We start from the raw sequence: 24,871 nt of genomic DNA on the forward strand, positions 1-24,871 counted from the left end.
TGTTGTAGGAGATTTTAAAAGGTGTATACTGTTGAGGTAGGGTGCACAAAATGAAATGTACTAGGAAGGATTCAGACATGATAACTTCTAGGGTTTTCAACTCAGTCACTATGTCCCTTAAGCACGTTCCAGTAAGCTTAATGGAAGAGAATTGCATAATGAGTGTGCTAGCAAGCGACTTTTCAAAGGTCGTAAACTGTTCATCAATGACTTTCAACAGATCTCTGACCTGATCATGTTGGTCAACTGAACCCCGGATATTAGCGGATATGTTAGTTTTTATGAACATAACAGATAGATGATTAGATCTCTCCCACTTTTCATGAAGGTCAACAACATTAGGTTCGTTAGTTTCAGTAATAGCCGGTGGCTCATCCTTCCTTATAGCATAGTCAATATCCATTCAGCCCAAATGAAGGAGAATTCTTTCCTTCCAAACCTTATAATTATCACCTTTCAATATGAGAAGGTCACAAGAAATATTCATAGATTGTGAAACTACAAACAAACACACATGCTCATTAAGAAAATTTGAGACTAAACAAATGTCATGTTTTGCCAATGCAAATCATGTCTCAATATATGAATCTAGTGACACAAAACTTGCTTATGGGCTAAAGTCCTACTCAATTAGATTCATCATGCAACTTTACGATAAAACTATTAAATCATGTTCTTTTCCTTAATTCTTGTGGGTAAATTAAGAAATATAATCTAATATTTTGTCCTAATTAATCATACAAATACAACAAAATTTCTGTGGGTAGATCTCATCACATTACATATGATTAATCACAATTAATATTTCTAATGTGATTATAAATTTAGCATATAATTTTACTCAATTAAAGATGTTGTGACTATTCTCTAATTTAATAAAATTATATTAATCACTTAACATTCAATCTTAATAGGAGCTAAATATTTACATAATATTCTAAATAATGTAAATAAACCAAATAATATTTCATAAAATATTCAAGATAATTTCGCATGTATAAAATCATAAATCATACACAAAACTTCAAAATTAAATAAATATTATATGCATATGATTATCCAATATTTGAAACATATAAACTCTTAACCATTAAATTTAATATGCATAAATTATTTAGCTTAATATTACATGTTTAAATACCAAAATAAACATACAATTAATTTTAATAAATAATTTAAGCACACTAACGTAAGTTTACGCTTTCTAAAGGATCCTTTAATCTTAATGAATAATTCAAAGCACACTGACGTAATATACCAAAAGCTTAGTTTTCAATAGGCAAAATTGTATTTTTGGTTTCCAGTTTCGGATTTTGTCTCCCAGTAATTTAATTCACAAATTTGGTCCCCCTATTTTGTAAAATCGTGCAATGTTGGTCCTCCAGGTCCCAATTGGACATTGACAGTTAAAAAGTGATGCTGACTGACACGTGTCACGTTCTTATTAGATGATGACTGCCATGTGTCATGTTCTAATTGGTCAATGAAAACAATAATTCATTTAATCTTTCATGGAGTTGACATCCAATCAGAATATGACACGTGACAATCATCATCCAATAACAACGTGACACGTGGCTGTCAGCATCACTTGTTAACGGTCAACGTCCAATTGTGATCTAAGAGATTAATATTGCACGATTTTATAAAATAGAGGAACCAAATTTGTAAATTAAATTACTGGGGAACCAGATCCGAAACTGGAGATAAATGGGAGACCAAATTTGTAATTTTACCTTTTCAATCAAGAGGGATGCATTTTTTTTTTAAAAAAAAAAAACTAGCACGCTGCAACCTTTTTATTATATTATTTTAATATATAAAAGTTCAACTGTTTGGATTGAAGCGTATACTTCTTCCTGCATTATATTATATTATATATATAAAGTTTACGCAACTTTTCTTTTACGCTTTTGGTGGTGCCATATACCTCATCTTATATATATATACTGTTAATCTTTTTTCTCTATTGAACAAAACAGAATAGAAGCAAGACAGGAGCACTAGAATGACTCTGATACCAAATGATAAATAAATATACAGATATTAATCTAAACATGCAAATCAATTTAAATGATATATTTAGATCAAACAATGAAAATTAAATATTACGAGCGTACCTCCAGTCATTGTAAATCGAGCGCGAAGCGACGCATACACGAACCTAAAGACAGTTTTATTCTTCCAGACCCTTACTTGCTCTTAATAGATGGTATATTTTTCTAAATAAAGAAATGAATTTGATGATACAAAACTGAGAGCACTCTATTCTATTTATAGAGTTTGTCCATCACAGAGCTCAACCAACTCATCATTATCAGAACGTTGGCTTGAGAATAAGTACATGAGTTGTTACTAAAAGTGACAGTGATAAAGAATAGAAAATGAACCAGACATATAAATAACAAAATTCTCAAAATTTGCAATGAGAAATAACTAAAACAGAACAGAACGTGAAATGTGGGAAAAAATAAAGCTTAAAAGTGGGTCACTCCATCAATTAATTGTTAGCTTTCAGAGTAAAAACTTTAATCGAAACATATATACATGCACTTTTGGGAATCATATTATATGCATTTATGTTGTTTAGAATAAGATTCATGTATAGTTATAAGAGATGGTATGGGATACAAACTTCAAAGTGTGGAACACGAGGGATATGTACTGGTTGGTATACTTTTTGGTTATATACTGTGTATTGACATTGTGCCACAACTTGTGCTTATGAATATAAAAGTTTTTGTTTGCCGAAAAAGAAAATACTTTGGAATTGGTTATGAAAAGTACCTACGAATAGTTTTTGTTATGAAGGGTTAATGTGTTTGTTAATTTACTGTACACCCACCTCATATTAATAAATTATTTAATGTATTAAATTTTAAATAAAAATTAATAATTTAATATTATATTTTTAATCTTTTAACCTTACCGTTCGTTATATAATTCACAAACTTATCTTATTTTTTTAATCTTAAATTTAATTCTAAGTTTGTGACACCGTTTATTATCTTCGTCTACCTTAGCTATCTTTACCATCCAGCAATTTCCTAGTTGAATATGAGACGCAGATTTTATAATTGGCAGAGTCAAATCAAGAACTGTAATAAGGAAAAAGCTAGCTAGCTATGGCCACAACCAACCACACTCATTTCTTACTTTTTCTAATGCACTGTTTGGTAGAGAGAAGAGAAATAAAATAAATGTAAATAAAATGCATGAGTATAAATAAATAAGAAATAAAATAAAAATAAAAGAAATAAGGGTAGAGATAGCTAGTGAGATGGGAAGAAATATATAGTGGAGAAGTATATATGAGACACTGAGACCCACCAACTTTTTAATTCTCATTCTGATCATCATCAGGACTTTATGGTTTCCAAAAACGTAACCTTACTTACCATGAAATCGGAGTTTGTTAGTTGCGGTGTGAATGATGGACTTTATCCAGTGTCATGATATCTCAGTTTTGAAAGAGTCCACCTTCGAGAGCAATTGATATGCAAAAATGGGAACGAACGAAACATTACTGGTTAGTGGTTAGAATTCTACACACACATCCATATTCCATTCCCACGCTGTGTGCACTTATTGCATGCATAATAAAGGAGATTGAAGAAGTTTGATCTACCTAGCTTGAACAAAATTTTCTCCCGTGGATTACACAATTAGTTTCATTAAGAAAAAGAAAAGAGAGTAAAGGAATTGAGACTAATGACCCACGCGGAGGACTTTACAAATATTAATTAGATCATATTTTTTAAGGAAGAAAAGATAATCAATCTTCTGTTATTTAATGGAATTCATGAAATAGGGATTTTTTTTTATCGAATATTAAAGTTATGAGACAAAAATAGAAAGTTTTAATTTGTTAAAACTTAAACAATAATGATATTAATAACAAAAAGATAATTCCTCTTTATTTATTATTTTTCTGTCTCCTTAATATATATGCATCGGGTGCATTGAATAAAACAATCCTATATAATAATTATAGGAAAGTAAAAGTTAACTAGCCTTAATTTATTTAAGTTTCTTGATATTTTCTTGCTTTATGTTTCTGTTTTTTTTACTGTTCATAGTCTTACTGGGCACACATGCAATGTCGACTGTCGAGTGAGTCCAAAGCTACACCTCATGTCTTTGTGTACGAAAAGTTTTTGTGGGTCAAAGTAGAAGACTTCTTTAGAAGTATATTTCTTGTTAATTTATAATCTCTACCAGAGAAAGAAAACTATACTTTTTTTTTACTGATAAAAAAACTACAGTTAAAATGTGGTATAACAATAAATAACCGACTGTAGTAAATATATACCATTATGTTATATTTCTTAACGAAAAATTAATGAAATTAGTCCAGTATATATATTAATAATAATAATAATAATAATAATAATAATAATAATAATAATATATAACAATAGACAAAAAAGATATCTTCCATTTGGTCTTCACTTTTTTTTGGACATATTTATCCTCAAATGTCATAATAAGAAATTTATACATTCTACGAGTGATGTCTAAGTTTTTAACTTATAATTTGTTGAAATGATGCTTGATAATTGAATGACTGCACACTTTTCATCTGGTATTTTGTAACTGCATTTTCCTATTTTTGAAACACAAGCAAAAGCAGCTACGATTTTCCTTCTCGATCCATTCGCAGTTTTTACGTCACCCCATTTCACCAATCAATCTCCACATTAGAAAAACAAAAACCAAAAAGAAAAAAAATTAGAATTTCTTCTCCTACCATGGCTTCCAAGATTCTACCTCTTGCCGTTTCCATTCAAAATTAATAATTTAAATCCCCTGATGTTGCAACAGAACAAGGAATCTTCTTATAGTCTTTTTCTGCGTTTATTAGCATTTCACAAATAGAGAGAGAAACAAAAATGTTGAAGACTATGATACTTGTTTTTTTTAGTAAATACACTTTCTTTTTCTTACTTTTTTTTTTTAAATTTACTCTACTTTATAATTTAATTCTCAATATATATTACTTCAGACTTTCTCTCTTCTTTTTATTTTTTAATTTAAAATATTATAAAATATAAATATTATATTATATAATTTTTTAATTGGTTTTAAAATTACTTATTTATTAAATTAAATTTTATAATTTTTTTTATTTTTTTTATAAAAATATACAGATAAAGGAAAATAAAAAAAATTAGATAAAATTAGAGCACAATTTTTTAGTTACTTTGTATGTACTTTTGTAGTTAAATTTATGTGTTGTTGATATTTTTTAATTAAAAAAAATAAAATTAGCTAGTAGTATTAAAATAAAATAAAAAATAAAGTAAAAAAATAATTGATACATCTATCTTATATAATAGACATAAAATTTCAAAGAGTAGTAATTGCTATATTAAAAATATCTTTAAAAATATTTATTGAAAATATCTTTAAATAAAAATATATTAAAAATATCTTTAAAAATATTTATTTAACAGTTATTTTTGGCTTAAGTGATAAGAATTGATATTTTTATTATTTATGACTTGCAGATATGAAAATAAAAGATTAAAATATCCAAAATATATGATAATTGCTAAATATGAGCTATTTTTGATAATAAAAATATATTAAAAATATCTTTAAATATATTTAATTAGCAGTTATTTTTTGCTTAAATGATATGAATTGATATTTTTTTTATCTATGGCTTGCAGATATGAAAAGAAAAGTAAAACAAATCCAAAAGATATAAAAAATATAAATAAGAAAGATTTTTTGGCATCATGCCGCCTAAGTCCACCGTAACAGTTATAAAAAAGGAATCAAGCCAAGAAGAGAAAAGACAATGAGTCTCAGAGCACTCTCACTACTACCTAACTAGAGAACTCTTCCTCTCTTTTCTGTTATTATCTCTATCCCTTTCTTTACCACAATGGTTTCACCTAAAGAAATTTCGACCATCATTTACTACAATGGTCACATTGTAGACGACTCAATTTGTGGATTGGTGTACACATATGTGAATTCAATATTTATTTAAGTTAGTCGTTCTATTACGTTTACACAATTTATTTGAAAAATTAACAATCGTCTTCCTATTCGAGCAACTAAAAAAGTTGCTCAATTGTTATTTTGTGTCCCTATTTCATTTCATATATTTCAGCACAATTACAAGACAATGACGATCTCAAAGGTGCAATGGAAATAATTCTTCAGAATCCACAATTGAATTCTACAGAATTCTATGTTGTTACTGACCTTATTCCTCAACCACAACCATCTTCACCATAACCCTCATGTCCCGAATCAATGTGACAAGAATATGAACGAGATCAGTTGAGTCCTATGAAGCACCGACACCGACATGGACACCGGACACGACATGGACACGAACACGTAGACACCTATAATGTCCAAAATATAGAATGTAGTGCGAGTGTTGTGTCGGTGTCGGACACTGACACGAACGCGTGTCGGACACCGGACACGACAAGGGGCTGGAGTGTCCGTGTTTCATAGGTTGAATCCTGATGCAAGGGCAAAGAGGATTGCAAAGGGTTGTCTTGTTTCAATTCGCATTCCTACTAAGATGGACGAAAAAGAAAATGAACGGAAAAGTATAAAAAAATGTGAAATTTGGCGGCAACATGGTCATAACAAAAATAATTGTCCTAACATATCTCCATCTTAAGTTTTTCCTTAGTCAAATGTAATTATTTAAGTATTTTATTGATAATGTAATATAATGTTCTTCTATAAATAAATTGTTAAACAAAAAGTCTTCTCATTTTTAATTAAATTTAATGACATAAACAAACTAATTATATTTAGTAATATAATTATATTAAAAAATTCAGATTTTAAATAAAAATATTCACCTAAAAAATATGTTAAGTAAATTAAATAATAAAACAAAAATAATTATATTTAATAATATCATTTTCTTTAAAAAAAATTAAAAAATAAAATTATAAAATTTAATTTAATAAATAAGTAATTTTAAAACCAATTAAAAAAATTATATAATATAATATTTATATTTTATAATATTTTAAATTAAAAAAACAAAAAGAAAAAAAGAAAATACTAAGTAGTGTAAATTGAGAATTAAACTGTAAAGTAATGTAAATTGAAAAAAAAGCAGAAGAAAGAAGATGTATTTACAGGAAAAAAACCATGATATTGTAGTTTTTTTGCATTTTTTAACACTTCTGAACACGTTGTAGTACGTCGTAACCATCGTAAACATACCTTCCTTCCCTGCATGAACGACAAAACATCTATCTTTTGTATTTTGAGTCAATTACAATTTTGAGAAGCTGCTCGAAATTATAAGGTTAATTTTTCTTTTATTTTCTTAAATTTTTATTCTTCTTCATGTTCTTTTTGTTACTGAATACTTCTCTTTAATTTATACTATCTTCTTTCGGTTCATTTATAATTGAGATGAAATCTTCCATATTAATGTATATCTTTTTTCTTTTATTTCTACACCAACCACTTGCTTCATCTCTATCCCCTCTATTTTTTTCATGTTTTATTTTCCCAAATTTTAACCTTTGAATTTTTAAGATTTTGTTTAGATGGAGAATCATTTTTTCTTCTTCTGATTTAACCAGGTGTTAGTTTGTTACACATTTATCTCTAGATCTTCCTTATCCTTGAATTTGAGTAACAATCCATATTTTTAAAAGTAATCACCAAGTCTCTTAAATTAAATTAAATGTATTCTTTTGTCACATATTCTGTTGACTAGACCCTGCAAGGTGAGATTTGACAGAGAGGAAGGAGCCAAAATCGTGGTGAGATTATGGTGGACTTTTTTATTTCTTTATTTTTGATTGTACGTGTGAAATCGAATCCCATTTTTTAATGTAATTTATTAGTCATAGCTAGTCAACAATGGAAGTTTTTCAGGATCAACATCATCTATGGGATTGATGTCCAATGAAGACACAAGTGACAAGGGTGAAGTTATTTGGAGGTGGTGGTTTTGACCATTTATTATCTCCAATTATTTTATATTTATAGATTCTATTTCAAATAACATACCAAGTAAAATAACCCCTCATCTAATCACAATTCAAATTTCTCTTCAAGTGGAGGTGATGCTTAAGTGGATTGTGATAGAATTTAGATTATTGACTTATTGTAATTTAATTTATTTTGGTGTGAAATGACACTATTTATTTTGGTGTGAAATGACACTATGACATGGAACTTATCTCACTTCTTCAAACTTCTGTCCCTCTTTTTTTCTTTCTTTTTTTAAACTTTTCCTTTGTGGTTGAATTTGATCTATGTTTTTTTCTCTTATCTCAAGTCACAAGTAAGTTCATTTTTCCAGCTTCTTCAAAAAATTGACAAATAAAAAAGTCAGGAAAGTAGTGAAATAGTAAGAAATATATAAACTCAAAAACATATTTAGTAGTTTGACGTTTTAAAATTAAAGAAAATGCATGCTTTCAAGATTTTTTCACACAGACATACAAGAAATAACAAATATATTCGTAAACATACCTATGTTACTTGTTATTAACACAAACACAGTTATTCATAATATAAATTCGAATTGAGGGGACTCAAATTTACATTGTAATTTTTTAAAACAAAGTAAAGAATTCAGGTCATCCCAACTCGAATTCTTAATTATATATACTTTTTTTCTTTTTTTAAGGAAAAAATAATTTTTCAACTACTTTTAATCTCCATCAATTTTTATTTGTCTGATTCCGCCCTTTGTTAATTACATACTCTCCCAGTTTAAGTAATAACATTTTTGGATTTAAAAATCTACCAATTAGTTAATTAAACTCTCAATTTTATTTGCTATTTTTTTTTATTTTTAAACTTTTGTACCTATCTAGATTATATACTATTTCTTAATGGGACATGTCATCCTTATAACAGAAATTATATATTTTTTAAATTTATAATATGACGTGTATATTAATTTTAATTTTTTAAATTAAAAATAATCTGACATGTCATCCTTGTAAGAGAAATTACATTTTTTTAAAGATAAATTACAAATTTTACTTTATAATATGGCATGTATATTAATTTTAATTTATTTTTATTAAAAATACATGGTACAACCACTCGCATATATAGCAATTACAATAATAATTTAACACAATAAAAATGCAGATACCTAAGAATTAATTTGTCGAATGCATTTTGTATTATATAAAATTAATTTATGCAATATATCAATGTTTATTTTTTTCATATACATATTATATAAAATTAGATTCAACATATGTTATATATATAACTACATATATACATTAATATATATTAAATTTAATACATAAAAAATATAATAACACAAGATGTAAACACACAGGCGTGAGAATACGTGTATTTCTGCTAAAAATAATAAATTATGTTAATTCCTTGATGATAGAAATTATGCTTAAAGTCACCCAATATGTGTTTCTTCAATCAAATTAATTAGTCCATATGTTATAGCTATTATCGAGATTAATTGGACTTACGAAATACATTTAAGGAATATATAATTATATTCATCCACTTATTTTCTCTTTCACTATAAGAATCACTTGTAACATTTTTTTTATCAAACAAATGTTATCTTGTAGTTTATTTAAAAATATTTGTAGAAAAAATGGAACATATAATCTCTCTCTTTTCTTTCTTGACCCTTAAACCTTGAGTCTCTTCTTCCTAACTAATCACTAGATCAAATGTTACATCTCAATAAATCACTTGTGAGGAATAAATAAGTGTTAGTCTTTTCTCATATATATCTTTCTTTCCCCCACAACCTACGCATGGACAATGGATTAATTGCGATCACTACACTTAATGCCCCACGTGTTTCTTCAACACAACCAAACCAACCAACCAATTCAAGCCACATGGCCGAAATTCACATCAGGTTCGTGTGTCGAACGTGTTCCTTCTCCGTGTTAATATCCTGTTCAAGTCGCTTTTACCATACATATATCAATCAAACAACAATACCCCCAAACATTTTAAATCATCTCCTTTTTTACACACACAAACCCCCCTTTTTCCCATCATCTATCTCACTTTTCTTAATTAGCAAATAGAAAGTAGAAACCACCTTTAGCTACACCTACTTGGCCGCTTGATCTCTCTCTCAGAAAACACAATTATACAATTCGTACGTAGATACAAAATAACTACTTATTATAAACTATGGAATTTGAGATCATCAACGAATCTCCAGCTGATTCCACTTCACTATCCTCCTCTTCAGTCTCACCATGCACACCACCAAACCCTAATCTGTTATGTGATTCTCCAAATCCACAACCAAATACTAATACCAATCCATCTCACAAGAGAAAAGCAGGTAGAAAGAAGTTTAGGGAGACACGCCACCCAGTGTATAGGGGTGTACGGCAAAGAAACGGGAACAAATGGGTGTGTGAAATAAGGGAACCAATAAAAAAATCAAGGGTTTGGGTAGGGACATACCCTACTCCTGAAATGGCAGCTAGGGCACATGACGTGGCTGTCTTGGCACTTAGTGGCACCTCAGCGAAGTTCAATTTCCCCGATTCAGTTTCGCTTCTTCCACTTGCAAAGTCACACTCTGCTGTAGATATAAGAGAAGCAGCAAAAGCTGCTTCTATTGAAGCTTTCATACCAAACACAGCCTTTTCTTCCTCTCATAACAATTCTAATTTTGGTGAAAATGGGAATGCTGAAGACACTTGTTTGAACATTGGCATGCACGACGATGAGTCAGAAACAATGTTCTTTGATGAGGAGGCAGTGTACAATATGCCAGGTTTGTTGGATAGTATGGCAGAGGGTTTGCTTATTACCCCTCCTTCTATGAAGAGAGCAATGGATTGGGACGATATTGGTTGTGTAATAGACCTTACTCTGTGGACAAATTAATATTGCCCATATAATTACTGCGTATGTACTTTCTTTTTTCTCGTTTCCTTATAGGTATTTTCTTCCGAGACAATCTTATTTGAAACATAATTAAACACTAAAAAATGTGATCACCTCTCTCAATTAGTAATCAAATAGATCTCTGTTAGTCACATTGTGAGAACTATTCCCTTTTGCTAGGCCTAGCTAGCTAGTTTCTCCCAACCTTTTTTACCAATTTATCAAAAAGACTTTTCTATATCCCGTGGTGGCTGGGTATGAATGTGCACCATGAGAGGAATGGGAAGAAAGAACAAGAAGGTTATAAATGTGACTGAGTAGTACTAGTAAGGTAATGAAAACAAAAGAAAAAAATAAGAGTAAAATTAATATATGAAAAAATCAACATTGATTAATTCCATATATAGCTTATTCCTCCGTATAATTTATACCAATTTATTTTCTATTTACCAGTAGTTTTACTTTCTTTTCCTAAGAGATCAGTACTTGTAATTAAATCCACATGCACTCAATAAATCTGTAGTAGTTATCCTAGAAAACGACTTTATTTATTGTTATTGCACTTGAGCATTGTTGTGGTGTAATTCAGATTTTGTAGTTAATTAGTTACTTTGCCATAACAACTTGTTAGTTTGGCTGATGGGGTGACCTATAATAAGCTAATCTATAAAAGGATCAATTCAAAGTGTACACGTATGTATTAATTACAGAAAAAATATAAGTGGTTTTCTGGCATATTTTTTCTCTTGTCGTTATTCTGTATTATTCTCTTTTAAGAACTTGCAACAAGGGTATCTGTGTGTGCCAGCAAATTATTTATTAGAACTCGTTTCATATGGGAACATGTAAAACCAGTGCAGTTTGATTGAAGCCGAGAAGATATATCAGTGTACGGTCTTGACTGGCTCAAAGTGAAATTTTCCTGTAAATTTACCAATGTTCTTGATGGCAAGAATTGAAAATATAGTGCATTTAATTAGATGCAGGTTCTGTTTGCTTTTCAAGATTTGCTTAATACTGTGACGAGTGAATATATATATATATATATATATATAGTGCATTTATAGTCATGACGAGTGAGACAAAGAAGAAAGATTGTTTGTGAGGTTGTTGCATCAATGTGTTGAATGTTGATGCCACAAATTTTAAGAAAATTGCTACGGTAGACACAACCAAAGAACGTACCGGTGGAGAAAAGATGACGAAAGTGTTTCTTCAATGATATGAATTGCTGCAAAGGGAGGATCCTGAGAAATTAAAGCATCTAATCATTTCACCTGGATTACAAATTTAATATAAACAAAATTCTTTAGTATTTTTTTATGTGGTTATCCACATTATTGATAGTTTTGAAAATTTATGGTTCAGTTTAGGTAAACTTTTTGATAATATATAAATACTTATAAAAAAGAAAAGAAAATAAATCAATTTTTTTTCTTGAGTTAAAATCAAGTTATATATCTTTAAGTCTTAACATACGAAAGTTATATAAGAGAAATTATAAAAACAAGTTTAAATATAGAAGTTGATTTTAATTAATTAAAAAGATTTTAATTTTATGTTTTTAGTTATTTTTTATTTTTTTATAGTAAGACGTTTAAAATTTTAATTATCTTATTCAGTTACATTTGAGTAGTTGTTAATTAATAGCACTAAAAGTTATAAAGAAACAAAATTTAAAGAGGTTTTTGCGAAGTTCAATCATAATTATTCATCATCGTAGAAAAATTGATTACATTAACATACTAAAGAAAATAAGATATTAACAAAACAAGAATAAAATAATTTCCTATCAATTAAAATAATTTTTAATATTTTCAAAAATGAAAATCCAAATGCATATATTTTTATTAGTTTTATTTATCAATAAAATTAAAAACCACATTCATTAATTAAATCAACCTTATTTTAAATGTGTCATTAACTTGTATTATTTCATGTCATTGATAAACTCGTGTGATGTATGAAATACTTAGTGTGTGAGTGAAAGCGTTGAGATTTATTAAGTGTGATCTTGAACTGGAGTCTTATAAACACATTAATTAGGACCCACTAAAAAGTAATTAGCTAAGTGTTTTTTTAGTATCGAAAAAAAAACATTTTTTTAATGCGAGTCACTCTTCTCTTTCCACGTGGAATCACCAAAATTGCATGAAAATTAGTACTATTTAGTGCTTCCAAATTCCAATCAACGAGCATCCTATTGAGTATAGGCCGGCGGAAGCAAACATATACTTTTAATAATTACTCCTAACTATTTGCAAGTTCACTACCACTATGGAAATTGGAAAGCAAAACTTTTCCATCTACAATTCTACTAAGTCAAAAGAATCTTTTGACTCTGCTTTTCATAGTTCATACTCTATAGTCCTTGCAATGGCATCTTCTCTATTAGACATGGTCAATGTCAACGATATGACTGGCTGGAGCTTAATCAGTCTGATGAGGCTTCATGTTCTAACTTTCTAAGCACAAAAAAGAAAGAAAAACTCTTGTCAGTTACTAAAAAATATCTTAAGAAATTAGAAGTACTTTTTGATGACAGTAACTCTGTATGTATATATATTGCTCACGCACGAGAAAAACATGGCAAAACGGCACATTAATATTTAGCTACAAAATTTTTGCCATAGTTAATTTTTATTTTTTTTGAGAATGCCATAGTTAATTACCATACACGTTAGTGATCAAAGTATTTTATACAAGTCTTATTTATTTCATAGTTATTATAAAATGAGTAAATATAAAGTTTATTATATTTAAGTAATAAGATAATTTTATCTCGTGTGCCAATTGTAATAGAAGGACGTTGTGGCTGAATATAAAAGAAAAATCTTTTCAATTATTAAATTCTCAACGTTATAACTACCCCAGTTTTGTCTCCGCCCAGTATCAAATATCCAAACTATATATACCTTTCCCTTCCACTGTAATCTGATGTTGATGGATGGAAAAAAAAAATCAAATTATCATTATTCAGTAACAGGGGTGTTTATAGTTTGATTTGCATTGATTTTTAAATATTAAAAATATCTGAACTAATCATAACGGTATTTTTACCCGTTTGTAAAGTAAATATGAGGGATTACCTGTATTTGCCTGTACATGTTACCCATTAATGTACATCTACTTAATTAAATGCCATTTGAATCTTTCTCCGATGTAAACTTAGGTTTTCCAATTATTGTTTTGAATCTTTCTCTGTTTTAAAATTGTTCTTCACTCCCTAGTTTGCATGCTTCTCACATTGTTCTAGCTACTTTGATGAACTTGACTTGTGGTCTGAACTTTAATATAATTCAAAGGAGGTTTTCAATTACTTATATGTTTTTCTAATTGATTTGACGTTGTTTGCAAATTTTAGATTTAAAATTTTTCTTGAGGCTTTGAATTTCACTTGTCTATCTATTTATACAAACAAGACCCTAACTACTTTTTTCTCTGTCCTGTTGATATCTGTCCACTGCTAGAGCTCTGTCATGTTTATACCTGTCCAATTATAAACCTTCTTTTATGCTTCTTTGCTCATTGTTGTGTGTTGCCACCTGTCCAATAATAAACCCTCTTTTATGCTTCTTTGCTCTTCAGTCCGTGTGTTGCCACCTGTCCAATAAAAAACCCTCTTTTATGCTTCTTTGCTCATTGCCATGTGAAGACTTTATCCTTTTGTGAATGTTTGTGTTTTACAAGGCCCCTTCTCTCTTCTTTGTGTCAGCTGTTGCAATTCTTTATTTCCACAACCACAAGCCACATGCCACTTTCTAATTGCCGGATTTCACCTCACCATTTAATTCTCTTTAATTCCAGAACTTTCTTCTCTCTCTTCCATTTCTGTTGCGTCCATCCAGATTCTCTTCCCCCCAGTTTCTCTTCCTCAACTTCTTCTCTTTTCTTCTCTATCAATATTCAGTTTCCCCTTCTTTCTCTTCCTCAACTTCTCCTTTTTTTTCTTCTCTGCTTTTGTTTCTCCTCCTTTATTCTTTTGCATCCATCCTATTTTTGTTTCTCCTCCTTTATTCTTTTGCGTCCGTCCATATTTTGTTTCACGTCAATATTCTATTTTTTTCCCTTTTTTGTCTAATTTTTTGTGCTTTGATTTTTAGGACAGTCTAACGACGGTGCTGAAGGTTACAAGGCTTTGCCCATGGAAGAGTTGGGATAGGCTACTAAAGAATAAAGGTATTGAAGAATAAAAGTTTCATTTTTATCTATTTTTTCTCCTTTTTTTGCCTAATTTTTTGTGGTCTGATTTTTTTTTGTTTGATTTTTGGGACAGGCTAACGGTGGTGTTGAAGGTTACGACGCTTTGCCCATGCAAGGGCTGCAACAATAGGACTTGAGGTTCCTGTTCTTTTTCGTTTTTTTAAAAGAAAATTATTTCCTGTCATTTTCGCTACAAGAGTTGTTGCTGATTTCTTTTTGTTTCTCTTCTAATTCTTTTTCGTTTTTTAAAATGCAGGTTCGTAGACACAAAAGCTTAAATTTTTTGTGGTGTTCTGCCTTTATTTTGTTTTCTGACTTCTCCCAATACAAAAGTTTAAATTTTTTTGTGTTCTTTTGGCATGTTGTATGCAGAGAAGGTGGAAAAACACATTAAAGTTGCGATTTTTATCTCAAAAACTTAATGGGTTCAGGTTCGTAAACACAAAGGCTTTAATTTTTGGGGGTGTTCTGCCTTTATTTTATTTTCTACATGAGTACAGGTTCTATGTTGAAGAACAAATGTGTCATTTTTTTTCGTAATTTCCTTTTTTCAAAAAAATTATCTTCTCTCATTTTTGCTACAAGAGTTGTTGGTTTCTTTTTGTTTCTCTTCTAATTCTTTTTCGGTTTTTTAAAATGCAGGTTTGTAGGCACAAAAGCTTAAATTTTTTGTGGTCTTCTGCCTTTATTTTGTTTTCTGACTTCTCCCAATACAAAAGTTTAAATTTTTTTTGTGTTCTTTTGGCATGTTGTATGTAGAGAAGGTGGAAAAACACATTAAAGTTACGATTTTTATCTCAAAAACTTCATGGGTTCAGGTTCGTAAACACAAAGGCTTTAATTTTTGGGGGTGTTTTGCCTTTATTTTGTTTTCTACATGAGTACAGGTTCTGTGTTGAAGAACAAATGTGTCATTTTTTTCGTAATTTCCTTTTTTCAAAAAATTATCTTCTCTCATTTTTGCTCCAAGAGTTGTTGTTGATTTCTTTTTGTTTCTCTTCTAATTCTTTTTTGTTTTTTTTTTAAATTATCTGCTGTCATTTTTGCTACAAAGAGTTGTCGCTGATTTTTTACATCCTTTCCATCTTCCATTTTCGTTCCTCTCCATTCCTCTTCATATTCCGTTTTATTTCTATTTTTGTTTTGGTTCCATTTTCGTTTATCTCATTGTCTGTTCATTGTTTTTAATGAATTGCTATTGTATGCAGAGAAGGGGGAATAAGACACTGAAGCTGCCATTTTTTACTCCAAAAAGCTTCCATTTTTATCTGATTTTTATGTTAAAATGTTTGTCTCCTTTGTTTCTCTGTCTACATGTTCGTTTTCTTTGTTTCTCCATCTTCCTTTTTTGTTCCTCTCCATTCATCTTCCTTCATATTATGTTTTCTTTGTTTCTTTGTTTCTCCAACTTTCATTTTTGTTCGTTTTCATTCCTCTTCATATTCCGTTTTACTCTTATTTTTGTTTTAGTTCCATTTTTGTTTATCTCGCTGCATGTTAATTGTTTTTTATGAATCGTTATTGTATGTAGAGAAGGTGGAAGGAGACACTAAAGCTGCCATTTTTAACTCCAAAAACCTTCGATTTTTATCTGATTTTTATCTCAAACAGGATTCTTTTCTTTGTTTCTCTATCTACAAGTTTGTTTTCTTTATTTGTTTTCTTTATATTCCGTTTGACTTTTGTTTTCGTTTTGGTTCCATTTTTGTTTATGTCATTGCATGTTGATTGTTTTTCATGAATCAGTATTGTATGCATACAAGGTTGAAGAAGACACTATACCTATCATTTTTACTCCAAATATTACACTAAGTAACATAATATTATCATTATCTTCATATCCTAACGGAATAGTCTCATTAATTTGAAGATCATGACCATTTTCATACTCCAACAAAATATTTAAAATTGATTGGCAAAAACTAATTGGCAAGTACCTATTAATGGAAAGATTTTTTTTCAATTTTCCTAACGTTTTTGTTTCATTTTTAAATTGGCAGTATAATATTTAAAGCTGATTGTTAAGTAACATAATATTATGATTATCTTCATATCTTAACGGAATAGTCTCATTAATTTGAAAATCATGACCATTTTCATACTTCAACAGAATATTTAAAATTATTTCCAAAAATTAATTGACGAGTTCCTATTAATGGAAAGGGTTTTTTCAAATATTACACTATCAATTTTACCAAATTGACAGCATAATATTTAAAACTAATTGTTAAGTAACATAATATTAGGATTATCTTCATATCCTAACAGAATAATCTCATTAATTTGAAGATCATGACCATTTTCATACTCCAACAGAATGTTTAAAATTGATTGGCAAAAAATAATTGGCAAGTACCTATTAATGGAAATGGTTTTTACAATTTTCCTAACGTTTTTGTTTCATTTTTAAATTGGCAGTATAATATTTAAAGCTGATTGCAAGCTCCTTTTACTTCCAAAATCACCAATTTGCTATAAATTAAAATAGAGAAAGAACAAAATGTGATAGACAAAATACTCTTCACTATATGTGTCTTTCCTTCATAAATCAGGTTTATAATAGTGGAATCAATTTTCGTAACTTCGTTATTATCAAAACAAAAAGATCATATCATACTTTTAATGAAAAAAAAAATTCATACGAAAGTGAAATGAATAAAATTACTAATATTAAATAACTAAGTGTAACTAATATAAAAAATATGTTTTCAATTTACGTTTTTCAGCAAATTGTAAACAATAAAATGCATTACCTGAAAATCATAATGATTAAATTACAACTTTAAACTGTCAAAACAAAGTAACATGAAAATTTCTCCATCAATCAAAATGGGGTCATCATCACTCTATTTTTATATGCAACTTCTTTTCAGATATTACACTATCAATTTTACCAAATGGACAATATAATATTTAAAGTTGATTGATAAGAAAATCTTGACAGAGGCAAAAGAGATGGAGGAGAGAGAATTCGTTATTATCAAAACAAAAAGATCATATCATAAAAAACAAAGTAATGCGTGTGGCTTGGTGGTACTGGAAAAACAAAGTAATTCGTTACAACTTTAAACTGCCAAAACAACGTAACATAAAAATACCTCCATCAATCAAAATGAGGGTCATTATCACTCTATTTTTATATCTGACAATTAGAAAGCAATACGTGTGGCTTGGTGGTACTGGAAAAAAAGCATCAGCATGTGAGGAAGGTGTAAGCACTGAGCAAAATAAAAAAATAATAAATAAAATTACACGTGGATTGAAGTGAGAAAAGAAAGATTGGAGAGTTTATTATTTTTTATTGGACAAAATTAATTGGCAAGTACCTATTAATGGAAAGGTTTTTTCCAAATATTACACTATCAATTTTACCATATTATTCAAATCAACTTTAATTTTCTATTTATTTTTGTCGTAATCATTGTCAATTTATTAACATTAACATTTAATTATTAAAGGTTTCATTTTTATCTATTTTTTCCCCATTTCTTTTTGTCTAATTTTGATTTGTTTTTGTTGTCTATGTTTTCTTTCTTTCTTTATTTTTTACAGTGCAAAAGCTTAAATGTTTTTAGTTTGCCTATATTGCATGCACATCTGGTAGAATAACACACTACAGGTGCAGTTTTTATCTGGAAACTCCACGAGTCCAGGTTTGATTTTTTGGTTCATGATTAAAAATTTTCATATTCATCAAAAAGTTTTGGCTTTTGTCTTTTTTTGGGTTTTATGATTTTTCCTGCTTCAATCCAAGTGTTATGCCCGTGTTTGCTTTTATTTCTTTTCCTCTTCCCATTATTTTGCCCCTCCCTCCACGTGTCCTGCCCGGGTTTTCCCATCTCTTCTTTTTCCATTGTCATTTCATTCTCATTCTCACTTCGTTCACCCTTTCCCATTCCTATTCTCTTCTGATCCCTTTCTCTCACTCTTCATTTTTTCGAAAGAGAGAAAAGGTTGTGACACACACAAAGAAAGAAAAGAAAGATCAGAAAAAAAAAAGTGGTAACGTAATTTCATGAGAGAGATAAAGAGGAGACAAGGGAAAACGTAGTTGCAACACCTGGCACTGATGAGGGATTTTTTTGGGAAATAAATGAATTATTAATTAATTACAAAAAGGAAATGCTGCTAGAGCTTCTACACCTTGCCTTGCATTTTCGGTTTGTATCTGTATCATTGGTTAATTTTTAAAAAATGATTTTTTACAGCCCAGAATCTTGGGTCTGTCTTCTACGCTTTCTAAACATCTAAGGTTGCGATTTTTAAAACCAAATCTAAGATTTTTATGTCTGCTTCCACCAGTACATTACATTATTATTTATTTGAATTAGTTATTAAAAACCATCTAATTTGGTAAAAAAAATCTTTGATTCATACCAAAAAATTAGTCTTCTCAGACTATTTATTTATTTTATTATATATATATATATATATATATATATATATATAATATAATATAATATATAATATATAACATAATTACTTTGTTAACACCTGTCATATTAAATACATGCTGATTATTTTTTGCTCATATATTTGTTTCACTGCATTTTTATAAATATCAATATTGGTTGTGGACATTCAGTAAACAAAAAAAAAAAATTAGTCACAACGATTCAGATGACTCTCCACCTCCAATCTTGCCATACTCCATTGAATGCTCCACAATTCTCAAACCTCTCCGTATTCTGCCCCTTACACATTTTCACCAACCACTGTGTCACTTCAACATTTATTCTTCACATGCCACTTCTTCAGCAGATATTCAATGTTCATTCCTTGAACAAAAAATACTAAAACAGCTCAGAGAATGCCTTCAGAGTTATCGACTGACTCAACCAAGACAAGCACCAGTTCTGATTCATCAACAGCTACAAGCAAGGTGCATGTGAAACCAATTACTCGCTTACTCTCTCAATATTTTGAACATTGTTCATTCTCTGTTTTCCTGGATTTTTTCCATTTATGCTCCGTCCACTCTTTCTCTCATGCATTTTTTCCATTTCTTATTCTCTTCTATTCCAGTTCTCACTCCATTCACTCTTTCACTCCATTCACATGGGTTTTTGTTTTGCTTCCTGTTGGCTTAGCTTTTTGTTTTGTATTTTACTTCCTTTTCATTCTCGGCCCCTTGCATGTAATTGTTTTTTTTTTGTTATTTAAATTTTTTATTTGGTTTTTATGTATATTGCTTTCGACTGTTCAGCCTGAAAAAATGTGTGACCTTTGTCATACCTACCTTTTCTTTGTCTGCTGCTATTCTGATCTAGCTGTGGAACCAAGCCTTCTTTCTTCCTTTATGTTTTGAATGCATGCACGAATATATTTTGACTCATTACTATTGTCATCTGTTATAAAGATTGTTTTGTTTATTTTTTACCAGCAGACAACGAATACACAATTTCCTTTGTTATTTGATTGTTAATCTACATTCCAGTTGAAAGATACTTTATGTCAGCATCCTGTTAAGTTGGCACGAGTATCACCCTAAAAGTTTGATCCAAAAGATTAAAGGCACATTTACAGCAGTAAGAATGCTGCAAAATGAAACCTTTATGTCACAAACAATGTACATACAACTTTTTTTTCATTTTAATATGTTGTTGTCATTCTCCACATATTTTAGACGTTCCTATTTCAGTACCATACTTGATTTTCATTTTTGCATTTCCTCTCACTGCAGATTGAATATCCAACTTACACTAATCCATTAATCCTACCGTTCACTGCAGTATTCCACAATGATATGGTAATGTTACATACTAATTGTTTTTATTCTTCATGTTGTTTCATATTTGCTTTCTTGCTATAATTATTTGCAGGACATTATAGAAGTGCCCACTTTTTACCACCAACAATGGGCACCAGAATACCCTGAGTTTGTCAACTTTAGATATGATGGAACAATATACCAAATCAGGCTAAGGCAGCATCGGGCAAAAGTCTACTTTGCGGAAGGGCTGAAAGAATTCAAAAAAGATTTATCAATTTACGAATCTGTGATCATTAAATTCTTGGCATGCAACAGCAAATTCATGTTTGATCTTTATTTCGTTCCCTCACTGGAATGCCAGACTTGCAGAAGGCCAAAAGTTATGTCAAGACAACATATTTGGACACTTGAAATCACACAATCAATTCTTGGTACACCAGGACCACTGGTAACAATGAAAACCTCTTCAATGTTGCTTATTAATTCATGCTTATATATCATGTTATTTTTTTCCCATGCAGAGACTCCCCAATTGTGCCATGACACATGTAAATGCCTGCGGTCAACACATGACCATTCTCAGGAGATTTGGACCTCCATTACAGTGGAATGTTGTGGTGGTTGATGGTGGAGTTAGGTGCAGATATGTTGTCCAACCATGGTATCAATTCCTTGCAGATAATGATTTCTCCCACGGTGATGAAGTCTCCTTCTATTACAGGACCATTGATAAAATATGGGAAATTGTCATCCGCCGAAGAAAGAATTAGGAGTATTAGAGTTAGCTTATGTACTTTGATTTTTCTATCTTTTTGTCTTTTATGAACATTTTGTCAATTACATGGTCTCTTTCTTATTTACTTATTTGACTTTGAACATCAGATATATTATAAATGTTTAATCTTTTTTATTTTGCACATTAGCTTAAATTTTATTACTCTTTTACACATCAGTATTGGTTCATAAAAACATTTTTATTTTTTTTTCTGCCAGAGAGTTAAACATCCTACGCATGGAGTATATTTCTGATGTAGTTGAGATGTATTCCACATAAATTTTGGCTTTCAAATTTTGTTTTGTCATATGACATTGTTAAGGAATGTATTAGTGAGTTTTGAGTTTTCATGGTTTGAATTTGAATGAAATGAGTCTGTTTTATTTAATCTGCTATATTAGTAATTTATAACTACTTTACTACGAATTTATTGTTTAGTAAACTGAACATTGTTGATGGAGGGATATTGTTGTCTACCCTGCTCATCTTACACATTTCCTGCTATGCTCATCTCATATTTATTTGCTGCTTATTCCAGTGCTTATGTTTTACAGACCATGTAATATCCATGTTCTGTTTTCAGATTTACTTTATCAGAAAAAAAAACATATCCCACCATGCTGTGACCTTTCAATATTTTTGCTTCTAATTATCGAACATTTTAGTTTTTTAAAGTTACGGGGAAAAGTTTTTTGTTTTTTCCTAACCTTTCTGTTTGCATTTTCGTTTCCCACAAAATTACCCTTCTTCACTAAATAAGAAAGCCAATAGTAACATAAGCAATGAAATCTCTCATTCTCGTTCTGCATTTGGAAAACAATAGCATAGAGTAAAAAAAAAGAAATAAAATATACAAAAAATTAAAGATTAAACAAAATTTGTGGATTTTTAAAGATATAAAAACCAAATATTTATATTTTGCAATAAAGAGATCATAGTTGTGAATTTTTAAAAATAGAATAATCAAATGTTTTAATTATAAAATAAAGAGATCAAATTGTAGATTAAATAAAATTAAAAAAAACAAAATTGCATTTAAGTTTAGCAATTTTTAACTGTTAAAATGCTATATGTTTAAATTAATTTAAGCTGCATATTTTTTTACATTCAAATTGCTAGAATAGTTTTTTAACTTTAAATTACAAAGAGCATTAACTTTGTGTCCCGTAATCATATACATAACTAAAATTGTTCTAAAACATTATTTTTTATACATGATTATAATTTTTTTTTGCTGAATTAGATTAAAATTTATTTAGGATAAGAAAAGGTTATTTTTAAATAATATTATTTATAGAGATTACAAAATTATTTAACATAACAACAAATTATTTTTATAGACTGAAACATTTTTTAAAACAAAGACTAAAACATTATTTTTTTATAAGTGTAAATTATCTTTTATAATGAAAATATTACTTTCATATGCCCACTAAATTTTTTTTAAAACAAACACTACAAAATTATTTTACAAAAAAAACTTATTATTTTTAAGTGTCAATTATCTTTTACAATAAAAATATTACTTTCATATGTCTATTAATTATGAAAATTTAGTCCCTCTTCACAATAAAATACATCTAAAATAAAAAAATTTCTGCAAAATCACAATATTTTTTAATTTATTTCCTATGTTTCTTTTATATAATTTAAATCAATTTTAAAATGTTTTCAACACAATGAACTCTTGATACAAATTATCTTTATGTTATATACAAACAACATCTGACAAATAATATTTATGTCACTTACAGTACAATTATTAAAAAAACACTCTGACAAATATTATTTATGTTAAATGATAGAAACAACACCCTAATAAATAGTATTTATTTCGCTTATAGTAAAATACCGACCCGTGACACTTCACTAATTATAATTAAATTTTGGGCATTTGTCAAGCAGAGAATTGGAATTTTCAATTCAAGCTTTTGGTTGATAATTCAACCCAAGGGAGTTAACGAGTTGAATTAATGAATCTTATTGACCAATGACTGCATAACAGTTTATGCCATATTGGATAATTGACAACTCAAGGAATAATTTTTTCAAATTTTGTTGTCAACTCTTCTTAATTTCACGCTCTATTTTCAGCCTTATAACAACAAATATCCCTTTGTTTAATTTAATTTACTTTGCCTAATTTGATTAAGTTATTGAGTTAATTATTGGGAAATGATTTAGGTTGGTACTTTACACAAGTAGAGAGATCAATTCAGTTTATTGATTTTGCGAGCTTTGAAGATGACTCGTCAATACTCTAACAGAATCTTCATCATCCGAAAATGTACATTTTCATCTATCATAATTGCAACTGTTTTCTTTTTTGGCCGGACGGGTGTTTCCGATCCACCATTGACGTACCCAGAGATTATTTTTGCCGGTAGTTTATGATTATCATTAGCCTAAATTTTTTTAACACAGTAGAAATATAATAAGGTTCTCCTGTACTTTCTCTCTCCTTAATTATAAGATTATTTTTTAAAAAAATTATCCCTTTTAATAAGATTATTTTTTAATTTTTAGATATATTAATGATTTTTTTTCTAAATATCCTAACTTAATTATTCTTTTTTTTTTGAAACATCAACGGAAAACAAATAAGTAAATAGAGAGAGAAGAAATGAAAGATTTTAGAATCATAGTACAAATAATTAACAAATTTAATGTGATAATTAATTTTCTTAAAGAACATAAATTAATTAAAATAATTTTATAATCAGAAAAAAAAACATATTATTTTCACTCATTTGAATGCACTTGACTTTACATCGGCTACGCCAATCCATTGCAATTACAACTGTGATTGTCACCATATATCGTACAATAATAAAAAAAGAAACAAAACCTGTAGTTATCATTAAATTAGAAAAAATGTAGAGTAAATTTTTTTAATCAATCAGTGTGGTCTACAAAACCATGAAAGCATTTAATCACTGAGTCACGACCATAAAACAAAACAAAAATCAATATAGCTATTTAATCGAGAGGGGAAAAAAAATCGAATTAAGGTTGGAATTTGGATTGCAAGTGATGAGGTAGTGGCCCAGTGGACTTATTACTATTTGTAGATGAGCCGGGCAGGTAAAATGAAAGAAAAGAGGAACAAGAGCACTTTTTCATTGGTTCTCCCTGGTGTGGTATGAAACATCCGTCTCATTTAATTGGTGCTTCTTAGAGAAATATAAGATTGAATCCTTCTTCGGTTAATGCAACATGGATGGTATCATGGAGAATCATACAATCTGATGGGCATAACATGTGTTGTTAATTTGGGCTCCTTGAAGTGATCATAGCGAGCACGAGTGTGTATATGAAGA

General features: G+C 29.2%; 1 protein-coding gene across 1 annotated transcript; it reads left to right on the forward strand.

The window, feature by feature from the left end:
- The first annotated feature begins 9,981 nt into the window (after positions 1-9,981).
- Positions 9,982-11,673, forward strand: LOC100793751 (dehydration-responsive element-binding protein 1F). Its single transcript, XM_003539131.3, has one exon. It carries the CDS (start codon positions 10,150-10,152, stop codon positions 10,858-10,860), a length of 711 nt encoding a protein of 236 aa, XP_003539179.1. The 5' UTR covers positions 9,982-10,149; the 3' UTR covers positions 10,861-11,673.
- The last annotated feature ends 13,198 nt before the right edge of the window (positions 11,674-24,871 follow it).

This window comes from Glycine max, chromosome 11, assembly GCF_000004515.6.
Source record: "Glycine max cultivar Williams 82 chromosome 11, Glycine_max_v4.0, whole genome shotgun sequence".
Classification (NCBI taxonomy): Eukaryota; Viridiplantae; Streptophyta; class Magnoliopsida; order Fabales; family Fabaceae; genus Glycine; species Glycine max.

Excerpts from the sequence above, each read along its gene's own strand:
- LOC100793751 (XM_003539131.3), top strand. The coding sequence starts at position 10,150 with ATGGAATTTGAGATCATCAACGAATCTCCAGCTGATTCCACTTCACTA.